The 26,099-nt window shown below is 35.8% G+C and overlaps 1 protein-coding gene across 1 annotated transcript; it reads left to right on the top strand.

Moving 5' to 3' along the window:
• Nucleotides 1-613: 613 nt before the first annotated feature.
• LOC120088009 (phenylalanine ammonia-lyase-like) lies at nucleotides 614-5,368 on the top strand. Its single transcript, XM_039045034.1, has 2 exons — nucleotides 614-1,095; nucleotides 3,377-5,368. Exons 1-2 carry the CDS (start codon nucleotides 698-700, stop codon nucleotides 5,124-5,126), a joined length of 2,148 nt encoding a protein of 715 aa, XP_038900962.1. The 5' UTR covers nucleotides 614-697; the 3' UTR covers nucleotides 5,127-5,368.
• Nucleotides 5,369-26,099: the final 20,731 nt, after the last annotated feature.

The raw sequence follows: 26,099 nt of genomic DNA, 5'->3' as shown, positions 1-26,099 counted from the left end.
ACTGTATGCACTTTTCACTGAGAAGACACCCAATTTATCTAGTGACCAGTAAATACCTTTGACTCATTGAAGCCCTGTAAACTTTGCTAGCATCCCACCACCATTATCTATTAAAAGAGACGCAACCAATCCGACTCTAGAACTCTCTCCCACCCAACTCACCTCTAGCATTCCCTATCCTAGGTAGCTAAGTACTTGCCTCAATTTGAATAGACAAACCATCAGCCACACGCCAATGATACCCTTGGGTTATAAAAAAAAAAAAGGAAAAAAAGAAAAACTGTATTCTTAAAATAATAATTAAAAAAACACAACTAGTCGTATTCTTTAGAATGAGAAGAGGTTGGTTGGTAAATGTGTAGTTTAGGAGATAAAGAAGGATAAAATGGTAATTTAGAATAGGTGTTCAACCGTGCACCATACACTCCACCAACCCCCTCCACACCTCTGGCAACTCAATCATGTGACCTCCCACGATCAACACGCGTCAGAATCACAAGCGTGTAAGAGAACAAAAAAAGATCCAACGGCCACAAAAATCCTCCAACTAACCCCTTCTTGTAATCCTCCAACCCATAGCGTTTTAGTTTTCTCTATTTAAGAATTTCACAGACTTTTTTTTCATAGAAAACTAAGTCCACCGCTCTGATTTCCCCAACCCCATCTCTCCCTTCCCCCATTTTTCAGCTCACCAATAATGAAACCCACCACTTGCAATACCAATGGCCACGTTCCCGTCGCCGATGGCCTTTGCCTGAAGTCGAACGATCCATTGTACTGGGGCGCCGCCGCGGAGGGTCTCAAAGGGAGCCACCTCGACGAGGTGAAGAAAATGGTGGGTGAGTACCGGCGAGGGGTGGTCCGACTCGGCGGAGAGAGCTTGACGATTGGGCAGGTGGCGGCGGTGGCGTTGCACGACGGCGGAGTGAAGGTGGAGCTGAATGAGTCGGCGAGAGAGGGAGTGAAGGCAAGCAGTGACTGGGTGATGGAGAGTATGGTGAAAGGGACGGATAGTTATGGAGTCACTACTGGATTTGGTGCAACCTCTCATCGGAGAACCAATCAAGGAGCTGCTCTGCAGAAGGAGCTTATTCGGTAACCTTTTCTTTTCATTTAATCCTTTATTTTTTTTCTTATTTACCTTACCTCCCTACCTACAAGTTTTTATTTATTATTTTTTTTGCCCATTTCACTTCGTTTTATTTCAGTTTAACCGTTTCCAATTTATATTATATAAAAAATATATACAAATGCTTCAATTGGTGAATTATGTTTATCCAATATTTGATAAATTATATATATGTATTTTGAGAAGTCGATAAAAGGTTTTTTAAACAATGTGGGAGCAAGAATCAAATCTTAAAATAGGTGGTTTGTATAAGTTGGTAAAAATTGAATTACACTCATGTTGGTTATTTATAGTAATAATTGAATTTGCAAGTTTCCCCATAATTATGGTATATTATTATCTTTTTATTATTTCTCATCAATTTGAGTATGGTTTAGACCAGATGTTTTCTTTTTATTTTATTATAAATTTGTAAATTTCTCCATTAATTTTATTGAAAATTTTGAACTGCCGAGTACTAGCTGCGGTAGAAAGCGGCTCTTACTTGTTGCGGTAGGGTGAATATTATTAATAATTAAATTGTTAGCTCTTTAACGTTACAGTTATTTATTTATTGCTGAGTTCACCACTTTTGAATGGTTAGTATCCTAAATGCCTTGTACTAAAAAAAAAAAAAAAAAAGAGTTCTAATATGTCTTAATTATAGTATTTTTTTTAAATAATGTCAAAATTTTACTAGACTGCCCTTCTCTTCTCTGTGTCCGCACTAATTTTTTAATAAAAAATTATTTAATGTCAATTTAATTATTATTATTATTCTTTTACAATATTAGGTCAAAACGGTTAGATTTGCCATTAATAACAAATTCCAGATATAATTCAATATTTTGTGATTAACTGAAAAATATTATGTCACAAATAAAATGGAAGCACATATGGCCACGTGGGCAATATGTCAGTTTCTGGGTATTGTGAAAGCTCTCTACAAATACTAATATATAAAAAAAAGATTTGGGTATTTTTTTTGACATCTAGCCCATGGTGTATCTTATAAAATTCTGATATGTGACAAATAATTTTTTTTAAAGATAATTTATTTAATATTTTTTCTTTGTGGGTAAGAAAGGAGATACACATGATTAGGTGCATTCTAGATTGCACTTAATCATTGTCCTATAATTAAAAATACAATATTTACTCTTTTCTGTTAAATATTTTAAAAAATTATGTTTGCATATCGACCATTTTTTACTATGAGTTTTAATTTTGAATCATAATTGTACATTTGTATGCATAACCATCTTTTTAGTTTTGCAAATACCGCATGATTTTTGTAAACCAAAAAACTTAACGTAATAGTAATTATAAACCAAATAATTAGAAAATGAGACTTAAATGTTTTTCTTTTTAAATTTATATAGACCTGTTTCTTTCTCATTTGTATGTCAATATTTTAAATAGGGGAGAATTGAACATCGTTTTAATGAAATGATATTGCACCAATTCGTTACCATTTTCTTTAAGGAAGAATTACCCACATTTCATTGAAGACAACGAAAACTTATGATATTTCAAATAGTTAGAGTCTACTTTGTTCTTAAATAATTTAGGTTTAGCAGATAATGTCCATATTAAATTTCATCGTGGTCCAAATTAGATAAGCATTAACTCAAGGAGCAACTTATTTAATTGGTTAATAAATTATAACTTTGTCATGAGGTCCAGAAAAATATTGAAATTAAAAAGAAAAGCACTATACAATTTTTTTCTCAATATAAATTCTACCATAGTCATTTAAAAGAAAAAAAAATTACCACAGTGAATGCACGGCTAATTAGTCAAATAAACGCTCATAGAAAAAGTAGTAAATTAAACAGTTTTCCAAAAAAGAAAAAGAAGACAATAAACGAGGAGATTGGGCTGGTCGATCTTATTTATTTATTTTATTAATTAAAATATCATTTTCGTCTTTTCTAGTTCGGATCTTGATTCAGGTTCAGTGTACTTTTTTGTAATTCTCAAATTTAGGTTTTGTTTGTTTTTGGACTAATCTACTGTTTGTTATTGTTAATCATTTTTAAAAACAGTCTGCATTGGCATTTCTTTCATAATTTTTGAAAATATAACGTGATAACTTTTCTTGCACGTAAAAATATTATTATTATTTAGTTAATTTGGATAAAAATTAAATCGCTTGTGAAAACAAATGGTTTAATTTAATGAGAGAATTCAATTTTTCTTAATGGGTATATGTTTGATTTAATGATTGAAGAACAAATCTTTAAATTGCTATGATGTATGAATTAGATTCTTGAACGCTGGAATATTTGGGAATGGAATAGAGTCCAACCACACATTGCCTCACACTGCCACAAGAGCTGCCATGTTGGTCAGAATCAACACTCTTCTCCAAGGCTATTCTGGCATTAGATTTGAGATTTTGGAGTCAATTACAAAGCTCCTAAATCACAACGTCACACCTTGCCTTCCCTTGCGAGGCACAATTACGGCTTCTGGTGATTTAGTTCCCTTCTCCTACATTGCTGGCTTTTTGACAGGTCGTCCCAATGCCAAGGCTGTCGGTCCAACCGGTGATCTCCTTGATGCTGGAGCTGCTTTTAAACTTGCTGGCATCGATGGTGGATTCTTCGAGTTGCAGCCTAAAGAGGGTCTCGCACTTGTCAACGGGACGGGCGTTGGATCTGGTTTGGCGTCCATAGTTTTGTTCGAGGCTAATGTATTAGCTCTCTTATCTGAGGTCATTTCAGCTATCTTTGCTGAAATAATGCAGGGAAAGCCTGAGTTTACTGATCATTTGACTCATAAATTGAAGCATCATCCGGGTCAAATCGAAGCAGCAGCTATAATGGAGCACCTTTTAGATGGAAGTGCTTTCATAAAAGATGCTAAGAAGTTACATGAATTGGACCCTCTTCAAAAGCCAAAACAAGATCGTTATGCTCTTCGGACTTCACCTCAATGGTTAGGCCCTCAAATTGAAGTTATTCGACATTCGACGAAATCAATTGAGAGAGAAATTAACTCGGTGAATGACAATCCATTAATTGACGTTTCAAGGAATAAAGCTCTACATGGAGGAAATTTTCAAGGAACTCCAATTGGGGTGTCCATGGATAACACTAGATTGGCTCTTGCCTCAATTGGAAAGCTTTTATTTGCTCAATTCTCTGAACTTGTGAATGATTTCTACAACAATGGTCTGCCTTCAAATCTTTCAGGAGGAAGTAATCCAAGTTTGGATTATGGATTCAAAGGCGCTGAAATCGCCATGGCTTCCTATTGCTCGGAACTGCAATACTTAGCAAACCCGGTCACCAATCACGTTCAAAGTGCAGAGCAACACAACCAAGACGTCAATTCATTGGGTCTAATCTCCTCAAGAAAAACAGCTGAGGCAATAGATATCTTGAAGCTAATGAGCACAACATTCCTAGTGGCTCTCTGCCAAGCCATAGATTTGAGACACATCGAGGAAAATCTGAAGAGCACCGTGAAGAACACAGTGAGTCAAGTGGCCAAGAAGGTTTTGACCGTTGGAGTAAATGGAGAGCTTCATCCTTCAAGATTTTGTGAGAAAGATTTGCTGAAAGTCATTGATAGAGAACATGTGTTTGCTTACGTTGACGATCCATGCAGCATGACATATCCTTTAATGCAGAAGCTAAGGCAAGTTCTTGTAGAACATGCATTGAACAACAATGACGATCTAAAGAACTCAAACTCCTCAATCTTTCTAAAGATTGGAGCTTTTGAGGAAGAACTGAAAACCCTTTTGCCCAAAGAAGTAGAAAGTGGAAGACAAGCCATTGCAAAAGGAATACCAATAATCCCCAATAAGATAAAGGACTGCAGATCATACCCACTTTACAGATTTGTTAGAGAAGAATTGGGAACTGCTATTTTGACAGGTGAAAAAGTGAAATCTCCCGGTGAAGAATTTGACAAGGTTTTTACTGCAATTTGTGAGGGGAAAATTATTGATCCTTTGCTTGAATGCCTTGAGAGTTGGAATGGGACTCCGCTTCCTATAAATTAGAAACTGTCAGTGGAAAAACCACTGTCCTGTGGCCTCTGTTCTTGTGCATTGTTATTATTCTCTCTTCTTCTTCCTTTTTTTTTTTTCCCTTTTTGTTTGTAATCAATCGACTGTCTTCAACTGTTGCCAAATCCAACTACTTTTCTTCTATTTCTACTGTATGTTTCTGTAAAGAAGTTTTGGCTTTGTATGCAAAATCATTTGTGGTTGGGACCATGGATGCTGCAGTTTCCAAATCTAAAGGCGACTCATAACTTATCTCATCATTGTATGGGTTAAAATGAAAGGGACATGAGTAAAAAACACAAGGAAGTATGAAATAGTACATTAAAAGGCAGTGCAAAATATTGTAGTGGATGTGCTAATTTATTTAAACTAAAGGTTTCACTTTTATGGTTTTAGCATTTGGGCTTCTTTCTAAGGTCTACCCTGTCCGTAATTATTTTAGTTTAGCCAATGTATTCTTAGAATCTCGATATTTTTTATACAGCATAGAAAATAACGTTGATGAGAAAAATTAATAGATAACTACTGTAGCACTTTTAAGACTAATAATTAAATGTATAATAATATTTTTAATAAATTGTAAATATAGCAAAATTTATTAGTGATTATTGTTAATAGGAGTCTATCAGTCTATCACTTATACTAAATCTATTGTAATTTTTTTTGCATTGTACTGTACTACTAAAGCTTTGAGTTGATTGTTATATTTGCATTAGTCAAAATTAAATTAATGTTTCCAATTCGAAAATCGGGATCCAGGAAAGCTGGTTATTCATCTTTCTATACCCCAAGTACTGGCTACTAAGAGCTAAATGCTAAGTACAAAGAGAGATGATTGATGGGCCGGAACCTTAACCTTGAAGCCAAGTCCAATAGAAAGTAGGGAAATTATAACAAACGGTCCAATTAGTCAAAATATCTACTAATGTAGTACTTTTTAAAATTAATTGAATATATGACACATACTCATTGGTTGGTTATATATATATATATATATATATATTTATATATTTCCAAGTTTGCCCTCTTTTCTATCCTTCTCCCTCTCCTCCACCACCAAATCCTACCTCAAATAGATCGTCGTTCTCGACCATATTGCTTGAACGGAAATGGCGAACGCCCAATGATGAAATGGAAAACGGAAGCAACCTAGTTGATGAAATTCCATTGGCGCTTGCTGAAATGACCCCGATGCTAAAATGGAAAACAGAAGCAACCCAGGCTAACCCAGATGCTGCAATGATGAATGGCGACAACCCAGTTCATTCGCCGGAATTTCGCTGGCGCTGGGACGCTACAAGGAGTATGGACTTGTGAGATGCTTCTTTAGAAGGGAAAAAAACCTTAAATCGAAAGTTACCTCCGATAGCAGTTATTAGTGGTAGTAACTAATAGCACATTTCTCAAATTGAAATCTATCACTGATAGCAACTATCAATGATATTCATTGATAGCAACTGATAACACATTTATCAATTTGAAAGCTATCACTGATAGTAGCTATCAATCATAGAAACTAATAGCAGTTATCAGTGGCTATCAGTGATAGCTTTCAATGTGAGAAAATCGAAAAAAAGCGCGTGAAATGGTGGTTGGACGTGGGCTTTTTAGTCTTTTACTATTTTTTTATTCTATATATGCAATTATTTTTATCATTGTACCACATATTCTATTATTTTGGGCTTGAATACCATTTATGCAACTAACCGTGCTGTCCTGAATCAAATACAAGTCACCCATTTTTCATCCAACACAATATGAATCCCTCATTAGCCTCAAAGACCAGAAAAGAAGTAACCCATGTTTTGATCGATTCATTATCAAGTGGTGGGTAGAAAGATGAGATAATTGCCCAAAAGACCCATTTTAAAGATCCAAAATACCAAATGACCCAGTTTTTGAAAAAAGTCAAATGTCCCTTTGTTGATGTCATGACCATGTGAAGTAACAGTATTGCCTTTCTTTTTTCTTTTTCATCTTCTTTTCCTTTGCGAGAAATCTTCCTCTGCACATCATCTTCTTCTCTTCTATACGTCTTTTTTTTCTTCTCTAGCACGATGAGTCCACACGAGCATTTCCGACGTGACCAACTTTGGTGAGCAAGAGACGAGAGAGAGGAGTGATTTTGTGAGTAAGGAAATAAAGAGAGAGCGAGACGAGCGAGAGTGAGAGACATAGTGAATTGTGAGTGAAAAAAAGAAGAGAGAGCGAAATGAGCGAGAGCTAGAACAAGACTGTTTTTCCACTTTTATGTGAGTATATTTTGGTAAATTCACCCAAATTTGACATCAGCAAAGGGTCATTCGACATTTTATTTCAAAATCTGGATCATTTTATATTTTTTGCCTAGTTTTTTAGTCATCCATCCTGCGGTCCCTAGAAAGATTAGCGAGAATAAAACAGAAAAACGTGAGCACTGTATCGTAAAGCTCTTTAGATACGTCTTTGGTAGAGGTCATTTGGTGGAATTAATTTTCTAATGGGTTCTCTAGATGCCAATAAAGGGCCTGTCAGAAAAGCTTTTTCTTAGGCATCAGGTCGGGAGTTCCTATTTTAAAGCCTTAACTCCCATTTTTCGAGTGTTCTTGTTTCTTACTTTGGCTGCTGCTTATCCTAGCTTTCTCCATTTTCGCCGCCAGCTTTCTCTTCCAATTGTTGGCAACCCTCTGTTTTGGGTCAGTCACTTCATTTCCCTCTCATTTTAAGATCTTAGATTTTTTTCACTTTTTTTTTGGCAATGTATGCGATGATCTTGTTATTTTGGGGTTTTTTTTTTCTTTTTAAATAATGATTCAAATTTGGCTTTAGTTTTAATAATCGTTAGATGATTAAGAAGTAAATGTGTTGGTGAAAAACTTAAATAAAAGAAAAATAAGGTTTTGAGAAATCTCACATTACTAGATTTATGAATTGGAACCTCCTTTTTATACTCCACCTTGAGTTGTGGATTTGGGCCTCAAGGGGTACCCATGTTTTAGAGGGAGTGAGGAGATAGGCAAATGTGGGTATGGTGGACTTCCCACACGTGTGCGTCGCATTCTAGTCAAACGAGCAGGCGTCTTAAAGAGAGCGAGATTTGGGACTCAGCCTGTAACGAGCTTCTTTTTTGCAGGTTCTATTTTCTAATGATTGCCATTCGTGACTGTTCGTTTGGAGGGTAGTCATTATAACAATTTTGAGATGTTTAACCATCTGCCGGTGTTGTGATGGCTTTTTCAACTTAAAATGAATTCATGTCCTCCGATCTCAATCGACCATTCCAATTTGAAGGAGCAAACTTCAAACGTTTGAAGTAGAATATGCTGTTCTTCCTCACCGTCAAGAAGGTTGTTGTTGTCTGCACTACGGAGAAGCCAACTATCGAAAAAGAAGATTCGACCGAACAATGGAGAAAAGAAGTTGCTGATTGGGAAGAAAAATATTTTTTGTGTAAAAATTTCATATTAAATGATTTGACTGATGATTTGTATGATTACTACAGCTTAATGAAAACAACAAAGGAAGTTTGTGATGCCCCTTAGAAGAAGTACGATACCGAGGAGGCTGGGTAAAAAAGGTATGTTGTCAGCCGTTATCTAAAGTTCCAGATCACGAATGAAAAATTTGTGGAGGCCCAGTCCCATGAACTATAAAAGATAGCCCACGAAATAATAAGTAAAGGTATGCCCCTAAATGAGCAATCATCAGTGAAACTGATAAAATACTCATAGCCACCTCGGGCTCCCACATTCATAGGACTACAAAGGTCAAAATGTACTAACTCAAGAGGCTCCTTGGCTCTATAACCTTTTCCAGTAAAAATTTGTTTAGTCATCTTACCCTCAAGGCAAGACTTGCACATTGGTACAAAATTTTCTTCTAACTCACTTATAAGTCCATTCTTCATCAATCTCTCAATCCTATTGAGATTGATGTACCCTAAACATAGATGCCAAAGTTGGGCATTTTCTTTGGAGAAATTCGTCGACGTTTTGATTGAGTTATGACAGTTCTGAACAATTCAGTATTATGGAGGGAATTAATGGCTAATGGCCTTAGCATATATAAATTCGATTCCGGATTTGTTGTGCAAATAAAATTATCATCTTTATGAATAAATGCTTTATCCTCATTAAATGAGATAGTATATTTACATTACAATAAAGACTTTACAGAGATGAGGTTCGTCTTTAGTTTGGGAACAATATATACAACATGTAAAACAAGAAACCTATTCTGTAAAGTTAACTTGAGTCCTCCCAATGCCACAGCTGAGATGACGTGCCCGGTGTCTACTCGTATCGTCATTTCACCAGCCTTCAACTGTCGCCAAGATCTAATCCCCTGAAAAGAAGAAAAAAAATGGTTAGTGGTGCCCAAATCAATTATCCAGGCAGAATCATCATTCTCCATCAAACAAGTTTCAAGCACAAGTAAATCACATTTACCGTTATCGGCCTTGGCTGCTTTCTTCTCTTTCAGATAACGAGGACAGTTCCTCTTCTAGTGTCCATCTTGGTTATAGTAGAAACACTTTCCCTTAGCAACCTGTGGACGCCTCTTTGGGGCGATAGGTGGTGGGTTAGCACGTGTCTTCCCTTTTCCTTTACCACCCTTATTCTTCTTCCCTTTTACAGAGTTAGAAGCAGAAGGTGCAGACTGTGTTGCTGAGGTCGAACCTTTATGGATCGTCCTGGAGGATGAAGCAACATTTTTCTCACCCTTCTGCCTCTCCTTACTTTTCAGTAAAGATTGGTATTTCTGAAACTTGTTGAGAAGAGTTGTAAGGTTGTATTTCACTTTGTTAAGAATCATATTGCTAACAAAGTGCAGGAAGCTCTCCGACAATGAATGCAAGATTATGCTAACCTGGCTATCCTCATCGATGGTAGACCTATTCAACTCCGCCACATTAAAGTGGACCATCATGTTTAGCACATGTTCACGAACAGAGGTGCCTTCTTCCATTTTGGAGTTGAATATGTATTTAAGAGCCTCATGCATAAGCTGTTCAAACGGTTGTTCAAACATCCCCCCAGGGACTCCATGATCTCACGTGCTGAGACCAGAGCTCGTTTTTCTTGGCCAAGACTTCAGAAAGACTTACCAAGATGTAGGCTCGGGCCTTTTCATTCGCCCTTGTCCATCGCTCGTATGCCTCCTGAACATTTCAAGCGGCATTCGGAGCTGGAATAGGAGGAAAAACCTCCGTGAGAGCGAACATGAGATCCTCGATGATCAGGATCATCGTGATCATGTGTTTCCATGTTGTGAAATTATCGTCAGAAAGTTTTTCGGCGCTTAGCAATGCTAACGTGGCTGTTGCCATTTTTGAAAATGTTGCTGAAATTATAAATAAAACTTTATTAGAATTTTGTTAAACCACTTTTAAACCAATCAGTTTTGCAAAACAATTTTAAGTACCTTAAGTTATAGACTTCTATTTTGTAATGATACCCCAATGAGGCAGGACAAATGCCACCAATGGGGTGATCAGTTGTCCCTTAATTGGGATGAGACATTCTCAATCATTAGGCAGAACCAACTTTTGGAACTGAACCTAATAGCTACCATTTTTCGGTTCAGAATCATTAACCTGTAACATTCCGCGTAATTGTAACCTCTCGCTTTCGGTGCCAGAGTTCTGCCCTAATAAACCCACCGTAGGGAAGAAGCAGATTAGGACAAGAGACTAAGTTACATTATCCTCTTACAGCAGATCAAATAAAGAAACGCAAAAAAATGCCATCCTTTAGGGGGGGACACTCCCAGGGTGCCTCGAGGCGACGCGCAGTAACTTTATTCAACCTAACGAGGGAGACCGATGGATATGCTGTCGCACTTCTCACCCCACTTACTATGAACACTCTTTCCATCCACCTTGATATTAACCAACCCAAACACCATTCGTTGGGGGGACACGCCAAAGGTGCCGCGAGGCCAAGGGTAGATCTCACGGTGTGGACTATTTAGGAGAAACGTGAAAGGTTTAAGTGAAACATCTTATGTCTCAAGTACCTTCTACTGAATGTTCTACCTAGGGATTCATTAACCTAGACAAGTCAGCTACTGATTTTAGTCTAAATCGTCTTTTTAAACTCTGTTCATAAACAACGTTTGTCTATGAAATATGAAGAATTTCAAGTAGTCACATTTAAACACTTTAATGGACTGTTCTTAACTTGCATGCATGCATCAAATCTATCTAATTCACCTTTCCAAGTATAGGGGTGTTACGTTTTCGTCAACTTAAATACCATAGACTAGACAGAACCCGCCTTAGACAAAAGGTTCCTTATAGATAGATTTGCTACATTTAAACTTTTATTAGCCAATTTAAACCCATTAAACTGATTAAAAGATTAAAGCCTTAGGGTTACTAATCATATTAGAACCGTGATCTTAGGTTTATGTGATCCAAGTTTTAAACACTTTAAAACCATGAATTAAACTTAATTGAGCATGCATGTCTTTCTTATTTCTTTTAGTTCTAATTTCTCTTTAACTTTTAAAAAAGAAACAGCTAAAACCATTGCGCACAACGAGACAATTATAGTATTTATAAAATAACCTATGTGTCATGCTTCATGCAATTTCCGATCATTACTATATATAACTTTTATCTAACTCGTAACAACCAAGCAAACCTGCTATCATTCACTCTTATACTATAACAATTATAATATAAAGATGATGCATGTCAATGCTTTTTATGCATGCATAAATATAACTCTTATATTATATGATGCATGAGTCTGCTCTTACATAATTAAATCATGCTTCTCTAAATTATAACAATTGCAATAAAGAGAAGATGCATGACCATTGCATAACCTAAGGTGGGATTTACTATATGTGCATACCATATGACATATAAAAAACATATATCGCATGTAATAAACAAAGGATTAATGGACTGGGATGAGCCTTTACAAAAAAAACCGGAATGAAAAAACCCTATCTATTACATTTTTCATCGAGCAAACTGGTTCATAGGCGAACCGGGTCTTGAACCGTTAGGAGGTCTTCATTATGTAGTAAACTCTAGTAGGTAGACGATTGTTCAGTGCGCATTATACGATAGGAGCATAAGTAAACGATTGCGTAGAAGACGACGAGGCTGTGAAGCCTTTTCGTCTATGCGATCGTATAGCGCGACGACAAGTAAATGATTTACCTTGCGTTACTAATCGTTTAGTTAGTTACTAAACGATGAAGCTTGCTGACCTAAACGATTGTCTATGCGATTGCGTAGCGCGACGACAGGTAAGCGATTTACCTTGCGTTATTATGCGATCGTTTAGTCCGTTACTAAGTGATGAAGCTAGCTGACCTAAACGATTGTCTAGTGTGCCCGCGCGTTAAGCGATCCACAAGCATCTCATCCTCTCCACACGCGATACTCAGCGATCGCGTACCCGATTGTCAAAACGATGCAATCAACACTTGATCGCATACCCCATCGTTTAATCGATGCGTTCAACAGCGATCATGTACTTCTTCATCTTTACGATGCGATCAACAACGATCGTGTAGCACATCTTCTGCACGATGCGATCAACCCTAGATTGCCTCCTTCTTTGAAGAACTGCAACGCTTGCGCAGAACTTCGACGAACAACTCAAAACTTCAAAAAAACTTTGAATATAGACTTGATAACGATTATTAATGTCCAGAAACGTAGGGGCCTTTACAAACAATCGCAAATGTAAAAGGATCTAAATCAAACCTAGGCTAATCATCCTGAAAACATCCATTAATCCGTACCTCCACAACAAATTTAACCATTAAATTAGAGTAAAAATGTACCCACCAAGAATGTATATGTCATTTTGTTGCAACAGATGAAATCGGAGTGTCAAAACCTGGCTCTGATACCAATTGAAGGATCTCATATCTAAGAGTTCCATGAGCGTGTTTGGATTGCTCCGATCTCACTGTGACTGTAATACATATGATACATTTATACGAACAGTTATGCAAACAAACACTAATCGGCATGCTATGAACAACAAAATAACAAGAGAGAGTTCCATACCAGTTGAATCTTCGGAACTCAATGCAGCGGAACCCTCCAAGCGATCTACCAACGCCCAACAACAGCATCAACAACAGCAGCATGAACAACCGAAAACTCACGACCGCATCGGGTACGACACCACCAGTAAAGATCCCTAGGTATTCTTGGAATGAGAACCCAAAGCGTGGTCTTTGGTGAATTTGGTAGAGGAAAAAGGAAACATGAATTGTGTAGGCGATAAGCAAGTGGGAGGGAAAAAGACGCTATCGCATAGCAGAATGATTATCGTTTAGGAGAAGCTACACGATCGTGTAGGTTTTACTAAACGATCGTTTAGGAAAAGGTATACGATTGTTTAGCAAAATTGGCACATTATACGATCGTTTAGAGAAGCTATGAGATCATGTAAGAACAAGTGTACGATCGTTTAGGCGCGAGGTGGACGATCGTTTAGGCATGAAGCGACTATAGTATTAGCTCTCGATTCTTTAAGCGATCATTCTCTTTTCTCCAACGTGCGCTTGCAAAATTCTTTCGAGCGATTTCGACGGGCGATTTAAAATGAAACCATTTCATTTTAATTCAACGATTACAATAACCGACTGATTCCCACTAACCCATGTCCAAACGTGAATTTTGGCTTAATTATCATATAATTAACCAATTAATTAATTAATAAATATAATCATATTATATTTTTTTATCCTATAGTTTGATATCACATATTCACTATAGTATTTTCTCCTATACTTGATATAAATCATATTTTTATCTAATTTCCTCCAAAATAATGTATCTCATACATTTAGCCAATTATATCATATATAATTAACCAGTCCAATTATATCATATATAATCGAACTTTCTTTTGTCAATTTGAACATTTCAAATTAACCCAAACACCGGTTCTCGACTTTATCCAAGCTACCCAAGGGACCTAATGAACCTGTGGCTCGAAGCTCCAACGGTCCGTAAATATCTGACTAAACTTTAAACTCTTTAGCCACGAGATCTAACATCCTTTAACTGTCAGACATTCCACTAAAGACCAACAATTGAACTCTTCTTACCACAGATATATTTATGTGTCCATCGAATATAACCAATCATGAGTACGATGACCCTTCACAGATGCTCGTAAGTACAGTTGGCCAAATTACCGTTTTTCCCCTGTAGTTACATCTCACTCCTTAAGTACCACTGATTCCTCTAATGAACAATACAATATAGTCCAACTATGTGTGAACACCTCTCGAGCCAAGAGAAGGTGTGTGGTGCCACATCGTTTAAGCCCCGGAATCAGCCCTTAAGGGAGCTATCTATCTACTTACCTTTGCCTTAGGGAAGAAGTGAATTCCATCTTGTGTAACTGAGTTCTTAGCCCCCAAATTAGTCAAATCCCCAAAATGATAGGTTTGAATCGGTGACCTAGCCACTCGCACCCATACAAATCAAAGGACCGCCCTCAATGGCAGGAGTTCCCAACTCACTCAGGATTGAGGTCATGTTACCTATGGTCATCCTAGTGAAGTGAAATCTATGTCATGAACGGTGTTATATAACGAGATGTTAACACTTCGTGGTCAGGTCTTATACAAACTCTTTGTATAGGATACCCCTGCTCACATGTCTCCAACACGAATGATCAGGATCACACAACATTTATGACCATTCCACAAAGCGGGCCGCATCCGTAGCGTTACCAGGATAAGGTTTCCCTCATATATCCATATACTATAGACCATTTATGTTATCACTCAAGACATGATCCACTTGTATGTCACCACATACATGCTTGAGTCACATACAGACAACCAGGTTTTTTATGTTTATTGGTTTATGGTAAAGCAAATAAAACAAGTAACTGAGTAAATAACAAGATGTAAAGTAAATATTATATATTATACAACACAAGTGTTCGTATAAACTGTTTACAAACTACAGGACACGAGACTTTAGGGCATCAACCCTAAAAGAAAATACTATACCTTATTCTCCTGAAATGAACAAAAAAGTCGAAAGGAAAACTAGAACTTTAGCTGAGCTAGTAGTTTCTATTTACACAATTTGGGAGTTGCGTCTTATTGGTGGGGTGAAATCATCCTTATTGTATGTTATGTTCTAAATAAAATACCAAAAACTAAAAGCACGACTTTGTCTTACGAAGTCCTTAAGAATGAGAAACCAAACTTCGTCATACTTAGAACTTGGGGGTATCTAGCCTTTGTAATAATTTCTAACCCTAAAAGAAGAAAACTTCTAGTAGAGTCTATGATTCTGACTTTATAGGTTATGCCATATATAGTAACGCCTATAGGTTTTATGAGCTAGTAAACTAAGTGATCATTGAGTTAAATGATGCTGACTTCTTTGAGAACAAATTTCCCTTTAAATTGAGAAATAGTGGGGCTCTGTATCCAGTAGTCGAACCCTAGCTAGAAAACTTGCCTCTACAGAGAAAGTCGACCCAGTACCTAGAAGAAGCAAAAGAACTAGAATCGTCAAGGACTTAGGGATAACTTCCATACCTACAATGTAGAAGAAGATCCTGAAATCCTAAAAGGTGCACTGTCCTCTATAGATGCCAATTGAGGGCAAAAAGCTATAAATGATGAGATGAACTCTCTTGAATCAAATAGAACGTGGCACTTAGTAGACCTACCCCCTAGGTTGTAAGGCAATAGGGTGCAAATGAATCCTAAGGAAGAAACTTAGACCTGATGGAATAGTTGACAAGTTTAAAGGCATATTAGTTGCAAAGGGCTTTAGACAAAGAGAAAATATAGACATTTTTTACACCTTCTCCCCTAACACTAGAATTATCTCAATCTGTGTGTTGTTTTTTCTCGCTGCCCTATATAACCTAATAGTACATCATATAGATGTAAAAACCACTTTACTAAATGTTGAACTTGAAGAAGAGGTTTACTTGGAACAACCTGAGGGCTTCATAGTCTACGACAAAGATAACAAGGTTTGCAAGTTAGAAAAATCTCTTTATGGCCTGAAACAAGCTCCTAAGCAATAACATGAAAAATTTGATAACCTAATCCTATCTAATGGTTTCAAAATCAATGAAAGTGATAATACATCTACTACAAGGTTGAAAATGATCTTTGCACGATCTTATGCTTGTATATAGATGATTGTTGATCTTTGGAGCAAACTTTCTAAAGGAATTCTAAATCCAGAGAACTAGTGAGCGGAAGCAGATCATTCTAAACTCCATTGTGAAAGAACATGAACATTTATAATCAAATAGAACAGTTATGCATCAAAGACTAAATTACAACATGCTTCAAAGTAAAATACAAGAGATTGGGTAGACGATACCTTTGAAGAACCTTTTCTTCTAGTATTTCCTCCATCAAACACCAAAATTTCCAATAGCACGAACGCAACGAGCAAACTCAAGAAACAACACGAACTGACAAATCCTCAATCACAATCAACTAAAACTCGATCCTTGACCCTTGTACGGAACTCGACACCACCACTCGGTTCCCTTGGTATTCTCGGCATGAGAATTCAGGAGGTTTGGGTTTTGAATGGATTTGGATAGAGGGAAGGAGGAATAAGCAAACGAGTAAACGATCGAGTAAAGCACAAAACGATCTTGTAGAAGATATTAGTCTATCACATAGACTCGTTCCTCGATCGTGTAGTGTTGTGAATTCTATCATATAGAAAACTCGATAACTATCATATACTCTCTCAAAAAGCTATCTGATAGCTTGATCCTATTTCATGGGACTGCATAAAATGAAAATTATTTTCAACATTATCCCACCATTAGCCACAAACCGTGCATAACCAACCACTAAGTCAGTTATTCGAGAAAAACTAAAAACAATTATCTCATAATTAATTTATTATAAATAAATATAATAACTAATTTATCATATTATATTTATATAACCTATAGTTTTAATATTACATCATATGCAACATATAAACCATAGTTCTTTTCTCCTTTATGGCATTTAATATCAATTATATTTATATTAATTCCTCCAATTAAATAATGTATCAAATACATTATATCAATTATATCACATTAATTGAATTAATTTAATTATATCACATTAATTGAATTAATTTAATTATATCACATATAATTAAATTCCATCTTGTTAATTTGAATACTTCAAACTAACCCAAAAACTGATTCTCAACATGAATCTATTGAGCTACCAAGGGTACCTTATGGACCTGTAGCTTGAAGCTCTAATGGTATGTGAATAACTGACTAAACTCTTTAATCACGATATCCACCATTCGTTAACTGCCGGACACTCCATAAAGATCGATAGTTGCACTCTTCACAAATTTCTGTGTCTATCGGATATAACCAATCAATAGTACGATGCCCCTTCACAAATCGCTCGTAAGTACAGCTATACCAATTTTCTGTTTTGCTCCTGTAATTACATCTAACTCTTAAGTACCACTAATTCCTCTAGTGAACAATATATCATAGTCCCACTATGTCTAAACCCTTCTCGGGCCGAGAGAAGGTGTGGCGTCACATTGTTCAAGCCTCGAATCAGCCCTTAAGGGAGAAATTTATCTACTTACCCCTACTTCTACGAAGGAGTGAATTTTGTCTTGTGTAGCTGAGTTCCCAGCTCCCCAATCAGACGAATCGCCAAAGTGGTAGGTTTAAGTCGGCGATCTGGCCACTCGCACTCATGCAAATCAAAGGACCCCCCCTCATAGGCAGGAGTTCACAACTCACTTAGGATTAAGGTCATGTTACCTATGGTCATCCTAGTGAAATGAAAGTCTTTGTCATGATCAACGTCATATAGCGAGACTAAATATTTCGTGGTTTGGTCTTATACAAACTTCTTTATATAGAGCATCTCCGCTCGCATGTCTAATACACGAATGATCAGAATCAAACCATTTGTAGCACTTTACAATATTTGTAACACCTACAAAGCGGGCCATACTCATAGTGTCTCCAGAATAAGGTTTCCCTTCTTTATCCATATACTACATTCCATTTAGGTTATCACTTAAAGCACGATCCACTTGTATGTCTCCATATACATGCTTAAGTTACAACGATAACCAGGGATCTTAGTTTATTGGTTTGTGGTTAATGCAACTAAAATATCTCATATTTCATAGACTGAAGTGAATGGAATATCTCATATTATAAACCATAAAGCATCTATTCATACAAATGTTTAAAAACTACAGGACCCTTCTAGATTTCGGACATCAACTCCAACACTTCCACGATATAAATCATGTGAAATCCATGTTGAATACAAACTTCAAAATGAAAAACTTAGGAGAAGCGAGTGTAATTTTTGGCATAAAAGTGACTATGTTTGAAAAGAGAATTTATTTGGATCAATCTCACTATGTAGAAAAGATTCTAAAGAAATATAATTTCTTTGAATTCAAACAAACGTGTACTCTTTATGACCCTAATGTTAAGTTGTTCAAGAACATTGGTGTAGTCTTAATCAAACTGAGAATGCAGACATCATAGGTAGTTTCAGATATGCTGTTGACTGCACTAGGATTGATATAGCATATTCTATAGGATTACTTTATAGGTTTATAAATAGACCTAGTGTAAAGCATTGGAATGCTATAGAAAGGGTTATGAGGTATTTGAAGAAAACCCAAAACCTAAGATTACATTATCAGAAGTTTTCCGGTGTCCTAGAAGGATTCAACGATGCTGACTGGAACTCCCTTTCGGATGATTTAAAGGTTACAAGTGGCTATATCTTTAATATAGTAGACGGAGCTGTCTCTTGGAAGTCCAGAAAACAAACTATTTTATCCCAATCTACGATGGAGTCAGAAATGATAGCCCTAGCAACAACTAGTGAAGAAGCAGGATGACTTAGAAGCTTGCCATCAGAAATTTCCTTATGGAAAAAGCCAGTACCAACCATATTGATCCATTGCGATAGTACTATAGCAATCGTAAAAGTTCAAAACCGTACTACAACGGAAAGAGACGATAAATACGTCGTAAGCACAATACCATTAGAGAGTTCCTCACTACTGGTGCAGTTAGAGTGGATCATATATAGACTAATGAAAACTTGATAGATCCTTTGTCTAAAGGACTGATCAGAGAGAAGGTTATCAAAATCTCAGAAAGGATGAGACTTATGCCTACAGAAAGATGAATCATCTATGAGGAAAACCCAACTTGTAGGCTGGAGATCCCAAGAACTCAAGTTCAACGGGTAATAACTGATCACAAGTGATATGAGGTGAATCATGCTAAAACGAACACAGAGTTCCCTTCCTATGGCTTAGAGTCTGAGCATGATATCCTGAAGCATAAGAAAGGTATCTATACTTGATGTCAAGTGGGGTACCTAGCTACAGGAGTACTTCTGATAGATTCACCTATGTGAATGTGGAAGTGGGGGCCGTTTCCTATGGAATTTTAGGCAAATTCTCTGGAGCGTTCATCAAATCGGGATACAAGTGCTAGACCTTAAAGCACGGGCTTTCGAACTACATCCTAGTAATGATATGTGTGAGATATCATTAGAGATAGAGTTCAAAACCAAGAGTTACTCTAGTATATTCAAATAATCTACACTACTGAAAGGTTCAAGTCATTAGACACCTTTTCTTATGCATAGTATTTTATAGATTGATATTGCTTGATGAAAAAAATATTTTTTTGTAGTCTGAAAAGTTTTTCAAGTGGGGGATTGTTGGTGAAAAACTCAAATAAAAGAAAAATAAGGTTTTGAGAAATCCCATATTGCTAGATTTGTGAATTGGAACCTCATATTTATACTTCCACCTTGAGTTATGGGTTTAGGCCCAAACGGTAACCATGTTTTAGAGGGAGTGAGAAGATATGCAATGTGGGTATGGTGGACTTCCCACTTGCGCGCCAATCGTCCGTCCGTTTGGTCGAGCAAGGCAAAGCGCACATGTGTAGGATTAGTTTTTATTATTAAAAATAAATAAAAGAAAAAGTGCTTCAGTTATTCCAATCTTTCGCTTCTTATGTGGTCCATGGAGCACGTTCTAGGGCTGCGAGCGCTTATCTCCCCATTAGTTATGCACCGTAGTTGACCTTCGAGGCCTATAAAAGGTGGGAGCCTTTCATTAATTTTACACAAATCATTTTAGAGCCTTTCATCAATTTTACACAAATCATTTTACACTATCGCTTCCATTTCTCTCTCTATTCATTCTTTTTTCTTTAAGTGTTTAGTTTTCCGATCATATCAGTCTTGAAAGGTGTGAATTTTCCGATCGATTACAGTGTAGTTCCAATCGAGGCAGATTTATTTCTTCTGGGTTATTTTATCCTAGGGATGACATGGCAATTTTGTAAAATTGCTTGCACATTTGGGCAGCGCCGCGAAACGTTTTAAAGAGAGCGAGATCTGCGACTCAGTCTATAACGAGCTTCTTTTTTGCAGGTTCTATTTTTTGACGATTACCATTTGTGACTGTTCGTTATTGTCATCTTCTATCCATCAGAGGGTAGCCACTGATCCATTAAGTAGTAGTAGTGCTTATTGAGGAGTTTGATTTGTTGGATGATTGGTGGTCTTTTTGGACGATGCGTGAGAAAATAGAGAAGTAAAGAGAGAAAGAAGAGAGGAGTTTTGATGGGCTGCCAATTAATATTAGATATTGGTTTCATCTTACTGTTAATTAGCTTATGTCCAATTGGATATTGCTATAATTTCTTTATCAAAAACCGAAAAATGATATTCACTTCATTATATCATCTCTCTCTCTAAAACCGATGGATCTCCACAGCTTACCAGATACATACACATGTTTTGGGAGTATATTAAATCATGTACAAATAATAATAACCTTTTTTGTGTGTTGGTGCAATCTTATAACATTGTCAAGTTGTGTATTACTCAAGTTTTTAATAACACTACTAGTACTTTTTTAAATATATATATTAAAGTAAAATAATTATGGAGTTAGAAATTGATGAGGATGGTGAAGATGAATTTGATGATGGGTAGTACTAGCATTATAAGAATAAAAAAGGTGAAAGTTGAAATTGGGAGAATGAAGAGCAAAATTAAGAGGAAGAGGAAGAGTATTAGAATTTGGTGGTGGTGTTGTTCTTGGAGTTAAGAATTGATGGTGTGGCACTGATCTTTCAAATACAGTGTATGTTTTTCTTTTAACTCCCATCTCTTCTTCTAGATCTTAATCTTCTTTATGAAAGACTTTGTCTTGTTGTGGAAGAGAAAAAGATATAGCCCACCACACACTTTTCTAAGAAACTGAAAGTCACCCTTTAAACAGCACACACATTAGATTGATTAGTTAGTATTCATATTTCAAATCTATGATGTCTCCAAAGAAAGTAATAATACTTTAACCATGTACTATACATTGTAGGGATGAAAATCCTAAGGCATAGTGAAAGTTATAACAAACAGAATCCAAAACGTATTTCAAAATGCCATTTAAAATCAAAATATTTTTTTTTGGAATAAAAACTAGGGATCAAAATAGATTAAACATGCAATTCTAGAAACAAAACCTACAAAGAGAAGAAATCCTATCTTACAAATCTTTTAGGAATTCTACTGTACAAATTGGGAGTGGACACCACCACTTGGAATGGGAAATTGAGGATTTGAGAGTGGGATTCTCTTTAGAAATTCGGAGGATTTTGAAAAAAACAAAGAGAGATTTTGCTTCTAAAAAAAATAGAGAGATAAAAAATTGTTCTTCTTTCTGGATTTTTTTTTATACAGAGAGAAGTGAGGAGATGTGGGTTTCATCCCACGTCTCTAGTAACTCTCCTACGTGGGAGTTACATTTTTATTTAATTAAAATTAAATAAAACTATTTATTTAATTTAACTAAATAAATAAAAACCAATAACCATTTAAATATTCCCTCTTACATAACCTATAGTTTTATTGTGCATCTAATATGCACTAATTTTAGCCTATAATTTTGATTTAATCAGTTAAATTAAATTAAATTAAATAATTAATTAATTCTTATTTAATTAATCATCCAATTAAATATCACATATTTAATTTAATTTTCAATTTGAATCATATTAAAAAACACTTCTCTCATTTAACCTATAATTTTATTGCGTATCCAATGCACATTATTTTTAACCTATAGTTTTCAATATGAATCTTATTCATATTCAATTAAAATTTGAACTCCTTTCAAATATTTCGTTCACTCATTTATTAATTTTGAATCTTATAAAAAATTAATAATAAAGTCTAATATTAAACTTTATATTAAAATGTATCAAATACATTAAAAATCCCAATACTGAATTTGAACATTTCGAATTTAATTAAATGTCAAATTACCTCAATACGTTTTACAAACTAGGAAGGAGAGCTAATGGACCTGCAGATCAGAAGCTTCAACAATGTGAGATTAATTGGCTAAACTCATTAACCAAATTAATCAATATCTGTTAACTATGGGTACATTCCACTAAAGACCCATAATTGCACTATTCTCACTACAGATATTTTTTTGTGTCCATGGATATAGACTAAGAACAACAAGTTAATCCTTCATGAGTGTTCGTAACACCAACTGGGTCAAATTACTATTTTACCTTTAGGTTCTCTCTACATCCTTAAGTACCAGTGCTCCTCTAATGAACATCATGTTTATGGTCCAACCATTAAACAGAAACCCCTCTCGGACCAGTGAGAGGGTTCGAAGTTACCACTTAAAGAGAACACTCATTTACTTACCTTGAAGTCGAGAATGAGTGAAATTCATCTTGTATGATTATGTTTCCAGCTACCCACTCGGTCTTATCCCCAAAATGGAATATTGAATCGGCGAATTGGCCACTCTTACCCATAACAAATCAAAGGACAATCTCTCGTGAATAGGAGTTCATAAAATACTCAAGAGTAAGACTAAGTTTCCTAGGTCATCCTATTGAAATAGAAACCTAACTAAACAATGGAGTTACATCTAGTGGTTACTATTTCACGGTCTGTACTTGTGCAAACTCATTGTCCAGGATACCCCCACTCACGTGTCTCCTACACGAACACGTTGGATCACTATGTTTGTATCAAATACAAAGTGGGCCGTATCCACAGTATTACCAAGATAAGGTATCCAACCTTACCCCTGTACTATAGACCTTTTAGGTTGTATCTTGAACATTGATCCCTATATATCTCTACATACAGTTTAAGACTCATAAGATAACTTAGTATGTTAGTTTATTGGATTTTAGGGTTAATAAGACAAAATTAAATAAAACATCAATAAAACTTATTGAGAAAAATATTAATAACTATTTATTAATGACCGTCATTTAATTACATTCACTATCTATGAATTTTAAGACATAAAACCCAATATATATATATTCTTATGTGGGTAATACTTTCTTTTGTCAATTGCTAAAATTGATTTTTCTCTTATTTATTTGTAACATGTTGAGTCTATATATAGAGTTATTTGTTCCTATCAACACACATTAATAATAGAAATATTAAATAAATATTTATATTTAAATGTTACATTCATAGCTAAACCCAGGGGAATGTACTCATGGCTATATGGACTTCAATTCACTCAAGTGTTTTACCATTGGAAAGAATTCTCATTCTAAGCCTTATCCACCATGGAGACAACTCTTTTATTTTGTTTATTATTATTATTATTATTTTTAATATAACAAACATAGATTGAGTTTTTCTCTAATTTTGAAATAGGTAATGATAGGTTTTCATAGGTTATCTGAGATAATAGTCTTTCTTTTTAGAGAAATACATAGGATAATTGACTAATTGCAAAAGGTAGCACTATTTAGACTAATAATTAAATATATAACAAAATTTTTAAAAAATTGTAAATATAGAAAAATCTATCAGTAATAGACTCTTCGCTGATAGACTCCTTCAGTAAAATAGCCTATCGAGCTGATCTAAATTTTTCTATATTTGCAAATTCTTTTGCAGTGTGCTATATCTGCTAATACTTTGAGTATGATTACTGATAACTTGTAGAAAAACAAGTTATTGTTCTCTCATAGTTGGAATAATTAGTATTTTTAGTGATATAAACGCATTCATTGCAAAAGAAAATGCATGAAATTCTACTTAGTGATAAACTCGTACAAAAGTATCCTTTTAAGTAAAAGCTGCTTCATTATCGCACTTTAATGCAATAATCAGAAAAATCTACCAAGTGTTGCAGACGAAGCTAACGCAAGGGGTATGTGTCTGAGACTGATTGACACATGAAGGATTCATTTGGTTCGTGCATTTTACGTCAAATCACAACTTGAAGGCATGAGCATCTAACTGACGAGTATGAAATTTAATGCAATCATATCACCAAATTGCTGAGAGGTTGCCTATATAAAGTCAAGTAACTTGCAAGAAGAGGGGTTAGACAATTAGAATTCAGATAACAGACAGCCAGTAGTTAGAACTTTCTCACCTCTGCCGTTAACAAGCAAGGAGTAGGAGGGACAACCACAATTTTTCCACCGTTGATAAAGCGGTACTGCTAAAGAGAAGCTCGAGAAAGATATATTCTTCAACTCTTCCACCAAGTTGGTCATAGCAAACATTAAAAACAAGCCAAAGAGGACAGGAGATTGAGCTCTGCGGCTTAACTTCTTCTTTTTTACTTTGCATTTCCATCCACTAGTCCATTCAATTGAACTAAGATTGTTTGTATCAACACTTATTATCTTTAATTTAATCTTATTTACGACCGACCATTCTTCACTTCCCCGTCTGTTTACTTTCAAAGTTGTTTGTGTTTGCCAATTTCTGGCTTGATGAGTGTATGAAATATGCTGCTTGAATCTTTTTGAGCAATAAATTGAAGTGAAATAATGGTTAAATCACTCGAGAGAGTAGTTTAACTATTGAATGCATCAAGTTGGGGCGTGAAGTAATTTTAGAGATAGAATTGTTCATGTGTTTTGTCTGTTCTTTGTAACTAAGCATGCACCCTTGAGATAGGATTATGTTTAGCATTCGTATCGAGAGATGTTGAACATAGCATGAACTAAAGAATAGATTTTCAATGCATAGCAAATACAGTTAGATTGTAAACAAACATTTGTTCATCTTGATTCCATTGTCATTGTGTGCATATAGGCTTGCTATTCCTACGAGGAAATCAACACATACCATTTACACTTAAAGACATTCATCCACAAACCCCTTTTCCCCCTCTCAGAACTCTTATTTCGCTCTTGCAAGCGTGCCATTAACTTAGTGTAAATAACCAACACCTATCATTTAATTAGGAAATCTCTTCATTAGATCCAAAAGCAAACCTTGCGTTAGTATACTCTAGAATCCCTACTTTCGACCCGAGGCTTAAAAGTCTAACAATGAACAACACAATACAAACACAGAGTGTGCAACAGATAGATGCATTCACATAACCCGTAGTAAGCTGTATGGGTTGTGGGGAGTCGTACGCCTCTAACGATTGCTCACAAAATCCGTAATCATTATGTTTCATAAAGAATAACCCATTCTTAAACACCTATAACCCTAGATGAAAAACCATCCTAACTTTTCTTGGGAGGTCACCATTAGGATCAACACCATTTTAGAACGCCTCATCAGCATAGGCAAGGGCCGTTGCCTGGATTCCAACCCATGTAGCAGCAACCTCAACATCAGTCTTTTAACAGAGGGGACAACATGTTGAGTTCATCATCTCCACTTGAAAATCTGTTAAAAGAATATATAGCCTAGGATGATGCGTTGTTGAAAAGTCAAGCGTCATCGATAAGAAATCTGGAGATGCAATTTGGGCAGATTACGGCCGAGTTGAAGAATCGGCTGCATGGATCATTGCCTAGTAATACTAAAGCACCAGGAAATAATAATGGAAAGGAGAAATTATTGGGATTGATGCTCTAAATCTTATAGGGTCTTATAGTTTATAAACACCTGTATGAACAAATACTTGTGATGTAATAATATAAGATATTTTCTTCA

The sequence above is a fragment of the Benincasa hispida genome, chromosome 10 (assembly GCF_009727055.1).
Source record: "Benincasa hispida cultivar B227 chromosome 10, ASM972705v1, whole genome shotgun sequence".
NCBI classification, from domain to species: Eukaryota; Viridiplantae; Streptophyta; class Magnoliopsida; order Cucurbitales; family Cucurbitaceae; genus Benincasa; species Benincasa hispida.
The sequence above is the reverse complement of the archived record's forward strand: the minus strand, read 5'-3'. Positions and strand labels throughout refer to the sequence as shown.